This window comes from Polypterus senegalus, chromosome 2 (genome assembly GCF_016835505.1).
Source record: "Polypterus senegalus isolate Bchr_013 chromosome 2, ASM1683550v1, whole genome shotgun sequence".
Lineage (NCBI taxonomy): Eukaryota > Metazoa > Chordata > Cladistia > Polypteriformes > Polypteridae > Polypterus > Polypterus senegalus.
Genome location: NC_053155.1, coordinates 193,352,408 through 193,369,877, shown reverse-complemented (window position 1 = coordinate 193,369,877; position 17,470 = coordinate 193,352,408). Strand labels below are relative to the sequence as shown.

The 17,470-nt window shown below is 37.8% G+C and overlaps 2 protein-coding genes across 2 annotated transcripts in view; both read right to left on the bottom strand.

Annotated features, from left to right (window-relative positions):
- Positions 1–452: 452 nt before the first annotated feature.
- LOC120524447 (renin receptor-like) lies at positions 453–4,394 on the bottom strand. The gene is made up of 3 exons (XM_039746299.1): positions 4,388–4,394; positions 2,113–2,282; positions 453–714 (listed from the first exon to the last, which is right to left on the bottom strand). The coding sequence occupies exons 1-3, from the start codon at positions 4,392–4,394 to the stop codon at positions 520–522; spliced, it is 372 nt and encodes a 123-aa protein (XP_039602233.1). The 3' UTR covers positions 453–519.
- A 1,897-nt stretch (positions 4,395–6,291) lies between these two features.
- The window catches only part of atp6ap2 (ATPase H+ transporting accessory protein 2), a 32,858-nt gene continuing 21,679 nt past the window's right edge, over positions 6,292–17,470 (bottom strand). The window contains exons 3-9 of the mRNA XM_039745094.1: positions 15,450–15,578; positions 13,306–13,401; positions 12,481–12,618; positions 12,274–12,327; positions 9,740–9,889; positions 7,996–8,115; positions 6,292–6,596 (exon numbers count right to left, since the gene is read on the bottom strand). Of these exons, the coding sequence (XP_039601028.1) occupies positions 6,402–6,596; positions 7,996–8,115; positions 9,740–9,889; positions 12,274–12,327; positions 12,481–12,618; positions 13,306–13,401; positions 15,450–15,578 (882 nt within the window). The 3' untranslated portion in view covers positions 6,292–6,401. The remainder of the gene's footprint in view (positions 6,597–7,995; positions 8,116–9,739; positions 9,890–12,273; positions 12,328–12,480; positions 12,619–13,305; positions 13,402–15,449; positions 15,579–17,470) is intronic.

Below are 17,470 nucleotides of genomic sequence, written 5' to 3'. Positions count from 1 at the left end.
GATGCCTCCCCGAAACCTCCCCATGGAATTATCCAAAACCTGCACTTAAGGTGGGACCTTTTATTTTAGACCAAAAGTACTCAAGAAAACTTGCATCTGCAGCAAAGTAATTCTATCACAATAACCTCAATTCAGATGAATATTGCAGCACCCAGATTTGCCTCTTTATTAACGGGAACTCGTGTTCATTTGTTTGCACTATAAAAATTATGGCTTTTGTCTTTTTTGAAACACCTGTAGTTTTTAAGTTTTTAAATGAGTCAACAAAACAATTTTTTCTTAAATACAGTAAATTAAGAATCTCCTGGATTCCAGGGAACTTAAAATTTTATTTTCCAGCTCTATATTGTGAACCCAAGAAATACAAAGGATCTGCACTGTTCTTGGAAGACACATTACTGCACCCCCAACTTAAGCACACGAGAAACAAAACAGGAATAAAAGGCCCCACCGTACTGCCACGTAACTGACAAGACCGCCTTATTTTGTTGTATGTGGAAATGTGAAGAATGCTGAAAACTAATCCATGCGGATCTTCTGATTGGTCATCCGGTAAATTATGCTGTCATAACCAGGATCCATGTTCCACAGGTTATAAGAGATGACTATGACAGCCAGAGCAAGAGCAATCATGATCCAGAGGATGATGTTAAAGATGACTGAATACTCAAAATTGTAACTGTAGGCAAGGTTATACGGGCTTCCAGGGTTACTCTGAAATAAAATGCAAGATGGGTTATATTCTAAAATGTACAAATTATTACAAATACCCCAAAACAGCTTTAACTTTTATACCTTCTACAAATAGCAAGAAAACTCAAACAATAAAACACCACAATCACATTCCAGTTCCTCAATCACTACATACACTGTCCAATGCAAATGGACCAACCAAATGTCTGCCAGAAATACCATAAAGCTGGGCAGACTTAATGTGAAAACACTTAAAATCTGACTTCCAGACAGCAAACTAGATTCACCTGAATTTATCTATACATCGTGCAAATCACACTACAGTTTCTTCATATGGAGGACTGAAAGGTTAAGTGATTTGCTCAGGGCTCCATAAGCCAATGGCAAAGACTGGATTGGCAATCTTGTGATTTACCATCTGACATTATGGCATCAGGGCTGCATGGCTGTAACTAAAAATTCAGTGAGAGAAGTTCTAAGAAAATGCCATGCTAGAGATATTAACAATAACTTCATAGAGAAGAGGATATTCATGCAGACAAGGTTTCCTTAACTGAATTTGGCCTCAGTGTTCAGCAAACTACACGATAGCCTCCATTTCTTGATCAGTTGCACAGGTTTTTGATCAGCCACTTTAAATGGAGGCGTGTTCTCGCGATTACTGGTTTGTTGATTTTGTAAGTCTATCATGTATAGACTTCAAAGCAGCTTAAATTAAGAAAATATTAGACAGACTTCCATCCTTCCATTTTCCAACCCGTTGAATCCGAACACAGGGTCACGAGTGTATTAAATACTAGAGATGGGTTTCCCACTGCTGTCTTGGATATCAGTTTTGGGCACTGTCCACTCCATGACCGGTCAGAAGGGGCAAGGTGGCTAGCAAGCACATGGCTTGATCTTTTCAAAGGAAATGTACAGCCTGGTGACAAGCAGAAAGGCAGCACATTTTAAAACGCTAAGTGCAACTAATTCTTTAGTTTGGAACTTGTATTTTTAAATTTCCTCCCTTATTGTGCAACTCAATAGTTAATGTTTACACATTTAAAAAAACAACCTAATTTGTTTAAAGCTGCACTCAAAGTACTAATGGAAACACCTTATTTTTAATTAATTGGTTCAGAAAACAAAAACAAATGCACTAAATTAATCCAAAAATAAGACTGTGACCATAACACACACATTTTTGAATTCATAGAGAAGTAAAACCAGCATTATTAGCATTTTCTGAGAATGCGGCAAGCCAAAGCACCAATCCGCTTAAATTAAATCCATTAACAGCCAGAATTTGCTTTTAAGAAAATGCAGCTGCTGTGCCCCTCCAAGACCTGGACTGCCACTCTTTGCAGCCTGACTTTGAATGTTATATTCTACCTAGAGATAAACCAGCAACTAAACTTTTACATCTGGAGTACTCACGATCTGTACCGATTCCAGAATTGACCGTGTTTTTCTAACAAAAGGCGTTTCAAATGTCTTCACAGTCAGAACCTCCACCACCGAATTGTTATTGTAAATGCTGAAGATGTTATCTGCAAACTGATCAAAGAACAAAGTAATTAAATTATAAGAACAATAATTATTAAAAGCTCAAAAGAAATTGTTTACATACTCAAATGACAAGACCATCACTTGCATTCTTCATACAAAAATACCCCATAAACCCATTCAATTTTTCAGCACTGATGAGACTATGTTAATAGTCCTTTCAAACCCAGAAAAACAGCAAAATGACCCAAGGGTAAAAATAAATAAATAAAAACAAACAAAAAAACAAAAAAAGCAAACACCAAGAAGACCTCACCATTTAAAATAGAAACTGGGTCCCTGCCTAGGACTTTGTGTTGCCCACTACCAGCCCTCTATGGCCTTGCTCTCTGACTATTAGGAGGGATGGGTGTTACCTGGTGAATGCCATGTTTTCTGCTACTGTCCTGGCACCTAACACACACTCTAGCATCAGAGTTCTCCTGTCTTTAGCCATTCCAGGCATACATATAAATGGCATATCATCCTCTAGTGGTAGTCTTTATTCTGTATGATCTCTGCAGGTATACGTTTTCATCTATGATGCTGTTCCTGTCCTGTTTCACCAGTCTGCCATGTAAAAAATGTAAATGTACAACAGTGAAGTGTGAAAATGCACATGTTCTTTCTGAAATGTATACTAATTCTGAATTACTGAAGCAACCTGAAGATAAATGTCAAAGAACCAAAAAAAAAAAGCCTGTTTTAAGAGACAAATATGCTCAAAGTGCTAGTGTAATAAATGTGCCAAAAACAAATTGACACTGCCACGCACATGACGCATTGACACTACCTCACAGGCTCTGTTGAGGTATGTCTGTCCAGTGACCGAGATGAAGACTGGACTCTCGGAGAATCCTTGGGTACCTTTGGTTTGACTTTGTGTTGAATGAGAGGTTGCTCTGGGAGTCCCGAATGAGGCACATTACCTGCATTGTGAGGGAGCATCAGTTACGGCACTATGGGGATTTCTCAAGGGTGATCCAACTTATAGGATCCTCATTGATGGGTACATGAGTGGCTGGACCAGGCCAAGGCGTCACCCACGTAGCACCTGGTTGTGGCAGACCACGTGTCTGCCTGGAGGGTTGCCAAGCTGTTTCGTCTTGTGGTGGATGTGGTAATACACTGTACAAGTGCATACTCCCCAACTTGACTTGACTTCATATTTTTTGCCAATGAATTAAACATTCCAACTCTTTTTTTTGTCGTTTCTCTATTCATTTACATTTTCTTCTGTTTAGTTGGCTCCCTTAATTTTATCATAATAATGAAAATGTCAAATAGGGTAAACAGCACCAAATGCAGAAAGGCTGCTGCTGCTTCAGAGTCAGAACAACTTGCTTGCATAATAGTTCAGAACGGCTTAAATTACCAAAATACCTGGGAAAGCGGAAAGAAGAGCACAATGATGAGTCTGAAAATCTTAAACATCAGATAAAATATTCAACTATTCCTATATAACATACACAAATGCTTGATATATTACAATAAACATTAGCTAGTCTAGTTGTGTAATTTGTTGATTTGCAACAAAACAATAGAAACTGGGAAACAACAGCTTGCTTAATTAAGGTGGGAGTACAAATAAAAGCTGAAGTTGGTTGGAATGAAAGCACACAGTGAGCTCCTGGAAAAATTAGCCTTTTTTAACAAGGAAAATGTTGTGTAACTGAAACATGCCAATACCAAAAGATCAGCATAAACACAGTTGAAAAAGGTATGTCTAGGCTCATTGCTATACTGATGCAGATTTAATGCAAGTGCTTCATGTGATATGCTTTGAGACAATCACCAACACACAGCCCGCTGTTGCAAACAGGACAGAAGTGTTTCTTTGCACATTTTTCTTGTTATCATTCCTACACAAGAGGGTAGAATTTGAGTGTCTGACCTGCGCAATCGATACGCCTCTTGTGTTATTTTAGGCTATCACATCGAAGGCATAGCAACTTCCATATTTCCCTGACATGGAATTTGACAGTTGCCACATTGTAAACAGTGCTATGGGGGCTAATGTCTTGCTTGTCCTTGTACTCTATCACAATTATTTTACCTTTTTGTCACACAGCTTCTGTCACACCACACTGAAGCTTCACGCAGTTATATTTACCGGGTATATCGAGGTGATTTGGTCATACAGTGCTGTATCAAAAATCATTTTCACTTTCCATGTCCGATGACCAATTCATATCGTCATCACTATCGCTTGATGCCAGCAATGGTTCAGTTTCAGTACGTTCTAAATAAGAGCATGTTCATTTTTTTGTTTGCCATCAAGTTTTTTTTTTGACACTCCATCTCCACTCATGCATATTGACAAGATATCTTAAAAGAGTAGCAAAAACAGAAATATGCATGATTTTTTGCAGCATGTTACTTCATCCATTAGATGGCAGCAAAATACTGCCCAAAGCATTACTCAGGCTGTAAAGAGGATCATTACGTGTCACCCCAAGTCTGACTTGTGGTTAACTGTACTTGAACAGAATTCCAAGCCCATGTCACATTTGGGGTTAAAGTCAGGGAGGTTAATGGGAACCAAGAAACAGGCAGTGGCATGCAGAAAAGTGTGGGGTTACTAGAGGATACTAAAGGTTACATATATTCTGTGGAGACATTGGACTTAAACCCCAGGATGATGTAATTTGCAACGTAAAGGCACTAAGCTCACTACAAATGGAAATGACAAGAACTATCAGAGAGGGAGGGAGAGGAAGGTTTTGAACAGGAAGCAGACAAGTTGCCCACCGAAGATTAAACAGGCATCCATGTAGGTCTGAGTGTGGGACAGCAAGTGTTTATATTTTGAGTCCATTTAATTAAATATGACAAGGCACATATAAAGTTCCTTTGTTTTTTAAACAGTGGTGGTTTGGCACAATCCAGGGATGAGTCCTGCTTAGATGCTGCCAGCACATGCTCCAGATGTCCATGAGCCTACAACCAGATTAGGTAAGTTTATACAATGGAGGGTGGTCTGAATTCTTATTATTCTGGTTCTGGATGGCATGCTAGGAGGATTCCCTTGAGATAACTGCAAAAATCTGTACTTGTCAGTAATAAAAGAGACAGAGAAAAATATAGTGGATGGCCATTAGTTTATTTAACATAAAAATTTTACAGGAATTTTGCAGCACATCCTAAACATGGCCAAAACACAAGTTTAAAGTTGATCAATTTGGCATCCCCCCCAGTATGAGTTTTAAGAGACCATCCGAACAGACTCACCCATGTGATATACACATCCATGGCTTACAGTTACTTTAAGGAAAAAGAAATAAGCCCAGTGGCATCTTAACGGACTCTATGATCAAACTGGGACGAATAATATCAGAGTGTCAGGAGGCGAACACAAGTCCATATTAGCCTCATGGCTATTATACATATATATATATATATCTTGCAATATATACAAAGTTTTGAATTTTTAAATTAAAATTAGACAATTACACTATTTTGTCTGTGAACAAACATTTACAACACCAGAGGAATTGTCCACTTCTCTCACAAAACTTCAGAAACAAACTGGACAAACTAAACTGCACCTGTCTTTTTCAGTGCAGTAAGCATTAAAAAATAAAGATTTTTGAAGGAGAAAATAAAATAGTTACATCACCTCATGTAAGAACCACCAGACACTTTTAAAAGTAATCTAACAAGATGCCTCCCCGAAACCTCCCCATGGAATTATCCAAAACCTGCACTTAAGGTGGGACCTTTTATTTTAGACCAAAAGTACTCAAGAAAACTTGCATCTGCAGCAAAGTAATTCTATCACAATAACCTCAATTCAGATGAATATTGCAGCACCCAGATTTGCCTCTTTATTAACGGGAACTCGTGTTCATTTGTTTGCACTATAAAAATTATGGCTTTTGTCTTTTTTGAAACACCTGTAGTTTTTAAGTTTTTAAATGAGTCAACAAAACAATTTTTTCTTAAATACAGTAAATTAAGAATCTCCTGGATTCCAGGGAACTTAAAATTTTATTTTCCAGCTCTATATTGTGAACCCAAGAAATACAAAGGATCTGCACTGTTCTTGGAAGACACATTACTGCACCCCAACTTAAGCACACGAGAAACAAAACAGGAATAAAAGGCCCCACCCGTACTGCCACGTAACTGACAAGACCGCCTTATTTTGTTGTATGTGGAAATGTGAAGAATGCTGAAAACTAATCCATGCGGATCTTCTGATTGGTCATCCGGTAAATTATGCTGTCATAACCAGGATCCATGTTCCACAGGTTATAAGAGATGACTATGACAGCCAGAGCAAGAGCAATCATGATCCAGAGGATGATGTTAAAGATGACTGAATACTCAAAATTGTAACTGTAGGCAAGGTTATACGGGCTTCCAGGGTTACTCTGAAATAAAAATGCAAGATGGGTTATATTCTAAAATGTACAAATTATTACAAATACCCCAAAACAGCTTTAACTTTTATACCTTCTACAAATAGCAAGAAAACTCAAACAATAAAACACCACAATCACATTCCAGTTCCTCAATCACTACATACACTGTCCAATGCAAATGGACCAACCAAATGTCTGCCAGAAATACCATAAAGCTGGGCAGACTTAATGTGAAAACACTTAAAATCTGACTTCCAGACAGCAAACTAGATTCACCTGAATTTATCTATACATCGTGCAAATCACACTACAGTTTCTTCATATGGAGGACTGAAAGGTTAAGTGATTTGCTCAGGGCTCCATAAGCCAATGGCAAAGACTGGATTGGCAATCTTGTGATTTACCATCTGACATTATGGCATCAGGGCTGCATGGCTGTAACTAAAAATTCAGTGAGAGAAGTTCTAAGAAAATGCCATGCTAGAGATATTAACAATAACTTCATAGAGAAGAGGATATTCATGCAGACAAGGTTTCCTTAACTGAATTTGGCCTCAGTGTTCAGCAAACTACACGATAGCCTCCATTTCTTGATCAGTTGCACAGGTTTTTGATCAGCCACTTTAAATGGAGGCGTGTTCTCGCGGTTACTGGTTTGTTGATTTTGTAAGTCTATCATGTATAGACTTCAAAGCAGCTTAAATTAAGAAAATATTAGACAGACTTCCATCCTTCCATTTTCCAACCCGTTGAATCCGAACACAGGGTCACGAGTGTATTAAATACTAGAGATGGGTTTCCCACTGCTGTCTTGGATATCAGTTTTGGGCACTGTCCACTCCATGACCGGTCAGAAGGGGCAAGGTGGCTAGCAAGCACATGGCTTGATCTTTTCATAGGAAATGTACAGCCTGGTGACAAGCAGAAAGGCAGCACATTTTAAAACGCTAAGTGCAACTAATTCTTTAGTTTGGAACTTGTATTTTTAAATTTCCTCCCTTATTGTGCAACTCAATAGTTAATGTTTACACATTTAAAAAAACAACCTAATTTGTTTAAAGCTGCACTCAAAGTACTAATGGAAACACCTTATTTTTAATTAATTGGTTCAGAAAACAAAAACAAATGCACTAAATTAATCCAAAAATAAGACTGTGACCATAACACACACATTTTTGAATTCATAGAGAAGTAAAACCAGCATTATTAGCATTTTCTGAGAATGCGGCAAGCCAAAGCACCAATCCGCTTAAATTAAATCCATTAACAGCCAGAATTTGCTTTTAAGAAAATGCAGCTGCTGTGCCCCTCCAAGACCTGGACTGCCACTCTTTGCAGCCTGACTTTGAATGTTATATTCTACCTAGAGATAAACCAGCAACTAAACTTTTACATCTGGAGTACTCACGATCTGTACCGATTCCAGAATTGACCGTGTTTTTCTAACAAAAGGCGTTTCAAATGTCTTCACAGTCAGAACCTCCACCACCGAATTGTTATTGTAAATGCTGAAGATGTTATCTGCAAACTGATCAAAGAACAAAGTAATTAAATTATAAGAACAATAATTATTAAAAGCTCAAAAAGAAATTGTTTACATACTCAAATGACAAGACCATCACTTGCATTCTTCATACAAAAATACCCCATAAACCCATTCAATTTTTCAGCACTGATGAGACTATGTTAATAGTCCTTTCAAACCCAGAAAAACAGCAAAATGACCCAAGGGTAAAAATAAATAAATAAAAAACAAACAAAAAAACAAAAAAAAAGCAAACACCAAGAAGACCTCACCATTTAAAATAGAAACTGGGTCCCTGCCTAGGACTTTGTGTTGCCCACTACCAGCCCTCTATGGCCTTGCTCTCTGACTATTAGGAGGGATGGGTGTTACCTGGTGAATGCCATGTTTTCTGCTACTGTCCTGGCACCTAACACACACTCTAGCATCAGAGTTCTCCTGTCTTTAGCCATTCCAGGCATACATATAAATGGCATATCATCCTCTAGTGGTAGTCTTTATTCTGTATGATCTCTGCAGGTATACGTTTTCATCTATGATGCTGTTCCTGTCCTGTTTCACCAGTCTGCCATGTAAAAAATGTAAATGTACAACAGTGAAGTGTGAAAATGCACATGTTCTTTCTGAAATGTATACTAATTCTGAATTACTGAAGCAACCTGAAGATAAATGTCAAAGAACCAAAAAAAAAAAGCCTGTTTTAAGAGACAAATATGCTCAAAGTGCTAGTGTAATAAATGTGCCAAAAACAAATTGACACTGCCACGCACATGACGCATTGACACTACCTCACAGGCTCTGTTGAGGTATGTAATAACCTGCTGGGGCAATGAGGGGGCATCGCCACTAATCCTGTCTTCGATTCTTCCCTCAGAGTGCTGAGAACCTGCCTGGTGAGGGAAAGTAGCGCCAACCCTTTTGGTACCACCGACATAAATCCCAGACATCCCAGCAGGATGCGTCCCTTTGGGCCTGAAGAAGCCGGAGGACAGAACTCAGTTGAAACCAGACCACCCTAAACCTTTTTGTAAACCTAAGAAGGGGAAAGTGCCAAGAAGCACTGTTTACGTTTTTTCCATTTTTGTTTGACAACCTGGTTAATGTCCCAACATTTTACTGCCTTGGAGTCTGTCATTACCACACCTGTCCACAAAACATATATACGTATGCAGTCAAACCTTGTACTGTATATAATAAAACACCAAGGTCTGTGTGTGCAGTCTCTCAGATCAATCTCACTGCTTAATTTGGCTTTGGTGATGCAAAGAAACAGGAAGTGAGAGTGTGAGATACAAAGAGGATGTGTAAAGGCATAGGAGGCACAATGAAAGTCAACTTTAAAGATGGAAAGTAAAAAAACAGACAGGAAGTGGAGGCATCTCAAAAATAATGACAGAGTTAGAGAAGCAGGTTTTACAGGAATGTGCTTGAGAAAGGAAGCACCGGTGAAAAGAGGTTCACACACGTGAATAACAAGGAAAGATGTTGAAAGTATATATAGGGTAACAGATAGCAAACAGTTTTGAATTATTCTGTTACCTGTCCTCGATAGGTACCATGGCTAGATATTGGTGTAGATATATAAAACACAAAAAACAACACAGACAAGCTACATTTTATCTTGTACCTTTTGCAGTTGACTAGCAAGTATCTGAGTGGCTTCCTTAAACTGATCCGATTCAGGGCCATAATGCTTGGCAATCTCCTCCAAACCAGCCATTTCCAGGAAATATAGATCTGGGGAATGATCTTTTGCCAAATGCTTATGCCGGGACAGCTAAAAAAGCAAATCAAAAATGCAAATTATTACAACTGTTATCTAATGTAGAGGAGTAAGGCCTTCAGTGTAATAGCTGGTTTTTTTAATTAGAAAAAATAAAATGAAAACAATGTCTTTAGTGTTTACTCAGTTTAGTGTGTATTAATTTATGTCTAATGTGTAAATAATTAAAAAAAAAAATATTAGCAACTCCAATATTTAATAGACACACATAATGCAAATACACCTTACCGTTTTATTTACTTAAGAAACGTTTATTTAATAGAAACTCAGTGAGTACGAAAACAGAAAAAAATCTTTTAGTTCCACAAATAGTGTTGCATTCTTTCAGCTGGGAAACAGCATTAAAACACTTCTTATAATATTAATCAGTCTCTCATGTCTGATATGAGAATTTACATTATTTTTTCTAAAGAGTCTCCCACTCCAAAGTTGTTCCTAACAATGTTATTTTTGCCTTAAAATTTGTTTTGCTTGGCTTTCAATAACCACCAAAATTCAGTGCCATAAAAAACTGATTGCCTCTTTTCAGATTTGCTCTAGTTCTGCAAATATTTGACACAAAATGTTTCAAAGTCTTCATGTAAAAATCGAATATGCAACATAGGCACTTATTTATTATTAATGTTATGTATTAATTCATAAAATTACCTAAAACCAATTGGCACCATGTGAAAAAGCAATCTCTTACTTGCACTTAGCTACTTTTTTTTAGCCATATTTAAATGCAGTGATGGCCACCAAATACTTCTTATAAATTCAATGTCACTCTTTCTCAAGGTCAGTGTTTCACATGACTAGAGAAATATTTGACAGCTCTCACTGTAAAACCGTTTAATTCGGAAATGCTGGTCGGTACTTCAGCATAAACAGCTCAATTGAGTTCTTTCCACAACATCTCTATTGTGGTGATTATGGTATGGATTTTGACTTATAAGATGCATTAACTAAGACACTTACAATTTATGGCTCCTTAAGCATTTCCATGTATGAATAAAAAAGCACCAAGTGGCATCTTTTTTTGAAATGTAGAGAACTTCTTTAATGTTTTCCTCATCATTCCAGTTATGACTGTCCAGATGTAATCTGTCTGGATCTATGTACACATGTATGTTAAGACTAATCACAAACTTGACCACTATTCTTCTCCTTGTTGGGTGAGCCATTACAGTGACTTCTTTATCTTGACCTTGATTAGGCTCCTCGACTGCTTACTCAAGCATGACTCCAGTGTGGATTACAGCATCGCTTTTCAGGGGAAGAGTTTTTTCAATTGTTATTTTTGAACCATCGTGAGTGTCAAATATTTGGACTGCTTTGTATGACCTATCCACTCAAAGTTTATCAGGGTGACCAGATGAGGCAAGGGGTAATAAAGCTCTAATGATCATTGAAGCCTGCAAGCCCTTACACCACAGCAAAGTACAGATTTTAAAAATAGAAATAATTTTCTTTTAGACTGTAAAATTTCTCCCTTATAAAAATGGTTCTTGAACAGACTATGGATCTTCATGACATTACATATTATAAAGAAGGCTGAAAAGCTCAACTAATGAGAATTTCTAAGTGAAATCTCACTGATGGACATAAAATGGAATAAATGTTTGCAAGATAAAAAAAGGTACACACAATGATAAATATAAAAAAAATACAATGGCAGCTTTACTGTGTGCACTGCAACCCCTATGAAAGTATGCCTTTATAATCAAATGCCATGTAGAAACAAATGCCACATGAAATCACTCACAAACAAAGCTGAGATCTTTACAGATTGTCACACATGCGTGTTGGAGGATCTCCTCACAGGCTGAATTGATTTATATGATAACCAGCTGGGGCTGAGAAGGGACACTGTTGCAAACGTTCAGTTCTTCTGTACCTGCAGCACTGAGAAACCACCCAGTGAGGTCACTTAGCTCCACCCCTTCTGGTTTCCACACTACCCTATAAGAAGCCCAATTGCTCAGAAGGAGGTGCCATTTCCCACTTTAGTGGGACCCGTCGGACACAGCTCCACAAAACGACCCTTGCTTTTTTGATAGCTTATTGTTTTTTGTTATTGTGCTTGAGTAGCCACTTGCTTTGCTGCCTAAAGACGTAATTTTTTTTGTTTGGTCAATCATATTAAACATGACGACCGAGTTGGTGTTCCAAATTTTCAAATTTGCATCTGGCCACAAGATATATAAGAACAACACAGTAAAAATAAAGTATAAGCAGTGCATTTGCCAGTGATCTTGACAAAATTTTATAACTCAGACTGATTTGGACTATACTATTAAAAAAGCAGCCTTCCTCCATTCATATTGTCCCACAAAATGAGCTGAATTTGCTCAGTTGATAGACCTTGGCCTACAATACACAAAATCTAGCAGGCTTACCAGAGTGGTCATATCATGTAAAACTTGGAGTTCTGACAGAAACAGCAAATCCACCTGGAAAGGAAGCAAATAACATGCTTATTTCTCTTTTAAAATACATCATTATTAAATAAAATAAAAATAAAAAAAACAGAAAGGCAAAGGCACTGTTAAGGCAACTAAAGGAAACGGCCTTCACTGGTGTTGCTGTTAATAATATTGCCTCACCTCACTATTTCGGCTCAATGAGTTTGGCATGAGAGAGTTGAACACAGAATTCTCTTGGAAAACTCGATTTCTGATCTGTCGTAATGTCACAGGCAAATCTTCAAACACAGTATTGGCTTTCCCCACCATATAAATCCTCTGCAAAAAAAGTACACAATTTATTTTATTCAATGCACGATATTCCAAAGTGATACACTAAAACAACAACAAACTGACAAAAAAAAAAAAAAGACTATCCTAGTTTTTGAATTTGATACTTTTAAAATGCATTTAGAATCAGGCAGACGACTTGTTCGGGAGTGATAATACTGGACTTACCAAGGAAGCTGTCAGTCAATGGTGCAAGGACTCTGTGATTATCATCTTTACAGCCTTGCTATGTAATGAGCACAGTAAAATGGAATGAATCATTTACAGTCAGCAATGATTGGATAGAAATCCCAAATCATAGCTACTATGATGACTTCATATTAAAAATAACATAATGTTACTAAGTTCACTTAATCCAGTCCAGGGTTGTGTGTGGTTTGAGCCCACCCTGGAAGCACTGACTGTGACACTAGCCCACCACAGGACTTATAGGTAACCTAACATACAGATCTGTAGGATGTGGAAGGAACTAAACTTGCTGGGGATTTGGGGAGACACATGCAGAATGTGCAAACTCCACACTTATAATGACTAGATACATAATTTGAACCCCAACTGCCAGATTTGTGAGGTATCAATACTAATCACTGAGCCATCATCCTGCTCTCTGATTAGAAATGTGAAGCTTAAGTACATACTAAACAATTCTATTTATCAGAATATCAAAAAGCACACCTCTTCACTTGGAGTCAGCTGTAACACAACAGGGGTGTCTTCAGAGAACATAGAATGCACAGTGTTTGCAACTCCATCAAGAGAAATGGGAACAGCCTGTAGGGCAGACAAGGTAGTTACTAATCACAGCTGAACATACTCAAGCCGAATACCGAATACATTTTTACTTTTTATAACTTAATTTGCATGTATTTAGTACCCCTACCTTTAACTTGTCAATTAAGCCTCTATTTCAACTCGGACGTTTATTTATTTATTGGATGCAGTCAACTCAGTTAATCATTGAATTAAAACTAAAAAATAAAAAATGCATTGAATTAAGTATAAGAGACTGTTATGCCTGTTGGCATTATTGGGTGAGCTCAGAAGTGATGGACAATAGAACAAGAAATAAAAATGCTTATGAGAGTACATTACAATCTGTCTGGTAAATAACCAACACACACACTAGAATTATGGTGCAGAAGATTACAAGTTGCTGTTGTTGTTCCATAATGTTTTTTCAGCATGTCACTGTGAACCGTTGGAATTCTTTGTGTTACTAAATGAAGCATACTAGCACATAAAAAATAAAAATATTTTAATTAAATACTAAGTTACACATACTTAATTTGCTTAAATTCCCTCCGGATCAATAAGGTATCTATTTATCCATCCATCCATCTATCTGTGATATCCAATAGAATGATTAGGCACCTGCGGTGGGCTGGCGCCCTGCCCGGGGTTTGTTTCCTGCCTTGTGCCCTGTGTTGGCTGGGATTGGTTCCAGCAGACCCCCGTGACCCTGTAGTTAGGATATAGTGGGTTGGATAATGGATGGATGGATGATTAGGCACACTTCAGGAGATTTTAACTGTATATATAAACAAAAGCACCCATCAAGAAATGAAACCCATATAATTAACTCTGGTGTCACATAAATTCACGACCAAATGGATTAAGCACAGAAGAGGGGAAAAAAAAAAAATGTTATTGCCAGGAGAACAAAAATAAAAAGTACAGCAAGAAACTGGTTGTGATTTCTTTTACTGCCTGTAAATTGATTGGCTGGATAGTTTTGCTTAAAGGTAAAATCACATGTCTAACATGAGGAGGCTTCATGAAAAAAATTGATGTGAGTAGCTTATTGCTTGAATTTACCCTTTGATTCTAAAAGAGCTTCAAGGGTTATATGACCACTAAAGAACTGCCTCGCTTCGCAACAAAATATTTCACATGTGCTTTATACTTTAATTTTCCACTAGGATAATTATATTTTTTCCAAATGGTGGCATTCAGCTTGTTAACTTAAGGTAAGTATTTGCTCAAATAATATTCGTCAAGGACACAATTTGAACACTGCCTTTTTTTTTTTTTTTTTGTAATATAACATAGATATTCAGTAAGCAATTTTCACTAATATTTTAGAGAATATCCGCAATTACCAGTCTTAATCTGCTATGGGACACGATTATACACCCTGTAATCCATTTAATCCAGTTCAGGATCATGGGGGCTAGAATTTATACCAGCAGTATCAGGAGCAAAGAAGGAACAAAAGGTGCTAGCCCATCAGAGGGCCCACATATCCCCACTTGACAGAATTGGACTTGGTCAGGTGGGTGGAAAACCAGAGTACCCAGAGAAAAACTGCATGCAGACACAGAAAGTATGTGCAAATTCTACCAAGTAAGAGGCACTGAATGGAGCTTTATGTAGCACCAATGCTGGTAGATGTATGACGTATGTGTGGGAGACATACTGCTGGGGGGAAAAAAAAGCCAACTGAAGTGTTCACACCCTCAGAACTACAGATGCTGGCCTACTGGCCCCAGATAGCGTTGCCTTATCTACATATTTTTACTTTCATACATCTGCATATGAACTAACCAAAAACAAACTGCATAGGTTATGCACTTGATTTCTATAGTTATCTTTATATTTAAAATCTATGACTACAGTGCAATGTTAGTTTTGTATAATGAATACATGTTATATTCTCAACAGATACTGTGGGTTATGAAGTAACTCAATGCCTATTCAAAGAGAATAGCTGCGAATTGCACCACAGGGTTGATGAAGAGCTGCACATACATGTGGGGTTCTCTGAAATTAAAAACTTAAGCTCAATGAACTTAAGGAGGACACAGGAAACAGATTCTTACATTCTCAATAGGATATGATGCTTCAGGCTGGGCCACCTCAAGTTCACTCACTCCCCTGACCACAATGACAACATTGGAACGAGGCCGATGAAACAGGCTTCCAACCTGCAAGCCAGGCCATCCCAGGTCCTGCAGAAAAACAAAAATATACTTTTTTGTGAACCTGAATTTGATATAAAGTGCGAAATGCAAAAAAGTCAAAGAAAATTTAAAGGGAAAGCGCTTCTAAGAAGCCTGTAATACATGGGACTTTTAGGGTACACTGGGGGAAGAGCTATGCAGCATATTTCTGTTTTATTTATGGACATAGTTGGTGCTTTTGTCAAGAACTAATACATCAGGCTTGGGAGAAAAGATGAAAGAGACATCAATGACAAAAGTTTAATTACAGTATTAACTTCCAATCCATTTTTGTTAGGTCACTTGCAAGTCAAAGAGCATAGTGAAGAACAGTGGAGAACTGGAAAGTTAGTGCGATCAAAGCTGCCAAGATTCCCCATCTAACAGCAGAGGTGGTGTCCATACATAAATCTCTAGAGGAATCAATAGATGATACGGTACTCCTAGAACACAATATTAGTCTGCTAATAAAAGCCCAGAGACACAAATTTAGAGATAGTTGATAAGCAGGCAAAATGACAGTGATCCTCTATGGACCAACATGATATTGATGATAGTGTAGATCCATAAGGGAAAGTGGGAGTATTTATGTATATTTCTTAGTGACACACTCTTATCATTTAACCAGAACACACTATCCACCTGAGGACTCCAAGTCCCATAAACCACAGGATTGGATGGGATATCCCACCTCCATAAAGAAACTGGGAAAAACAGTACTGATAGTGTTGTTAGAAGCAGGCAGAATTTGCTGAAGACATTCACTTGCCCTGCCTAGATGACTTCCCAGAGATATCTGAGGCACACGTTAAGAATGTTGCCTTGACAAGGACAGATTTATCTACACTGAAGAGGGCTAGGCAGCAATGTCCAAAAGCTTAAGGAGCTTATGAAGCCACTAATGGACTTCTTGAAAATGTTCAGTTCCTCAAAGCTACCACATGTCAGATGGAAGCACAAAGTAAAGTTCCTTTACATGCCTTGGCAACTTATCTACAGGGTCTTGCATGAAACCCTGCGACAAAGGTAGGTGTAACGGTGGAGATAATAGAGATCTTTACCATACAGCACTCAAGGACACAGTATGAAGGAATACATGCATATCCACCAATGAAGTTAAAGCAAAGTCAGTTCAGACATCTGATGTTGGAATGCATGAAGAATGTTGAGTTCAGGGTGAATGGGTTACTAGTTTACATGTAGAGGCCTAAGTACCTATGCTTATACAATGGCAGAAAATGGCTGCAAGTCTTCTCAAAGAGTCCACAAATCTGTCATTGTACAAAACAAGCAGGAATTTGAAGAGGGGCAGAGACGAGAGCTAATCTGGTATGGAGGTAAAATAAAGCCAGTGTGTTGAGGAAGATGAAGCTAGACAAGGAACACTTTGGTTTAATACTCTGATAAGACACCCCTAATGAAGTACAAGAAGGACCAGTGGGGAACACTTTTATATTTTCTTTATCATTGGTATTGTGGCCACCTTGTTAAGTTATTGGACTAAAACCCCTTGCTGCCCATTACCTGGACTATACTGGTATCTTTCCAGGTATGGGGTCTGCTCCAGAGTGCCCAATCTATGGTATAAGTCCAATTCCAAAAATGGTGGGACAGTAGGGAAAATGGTAATAAAAACTGTTAATGCTAAATTTACTTACACATTCTTAAATAAAAGCAGTATAAAAGACAATGTACTTCATGTTTTATCTTATCAACTTTTTTAAAGATATGTTTTATCCTCGAATTGATGCCTGCAACACATTCCAAAACAGGTGAGGCAATCATGTTATGTTATATATGCAGCATCCAAAAATGGCTTAGTCCTTCAAGAGTATGGATAGGCCAAGGTTCACCAATTTGCTAACAGATGTTTCACCAAATAATCAAGCACTTTAAGAATG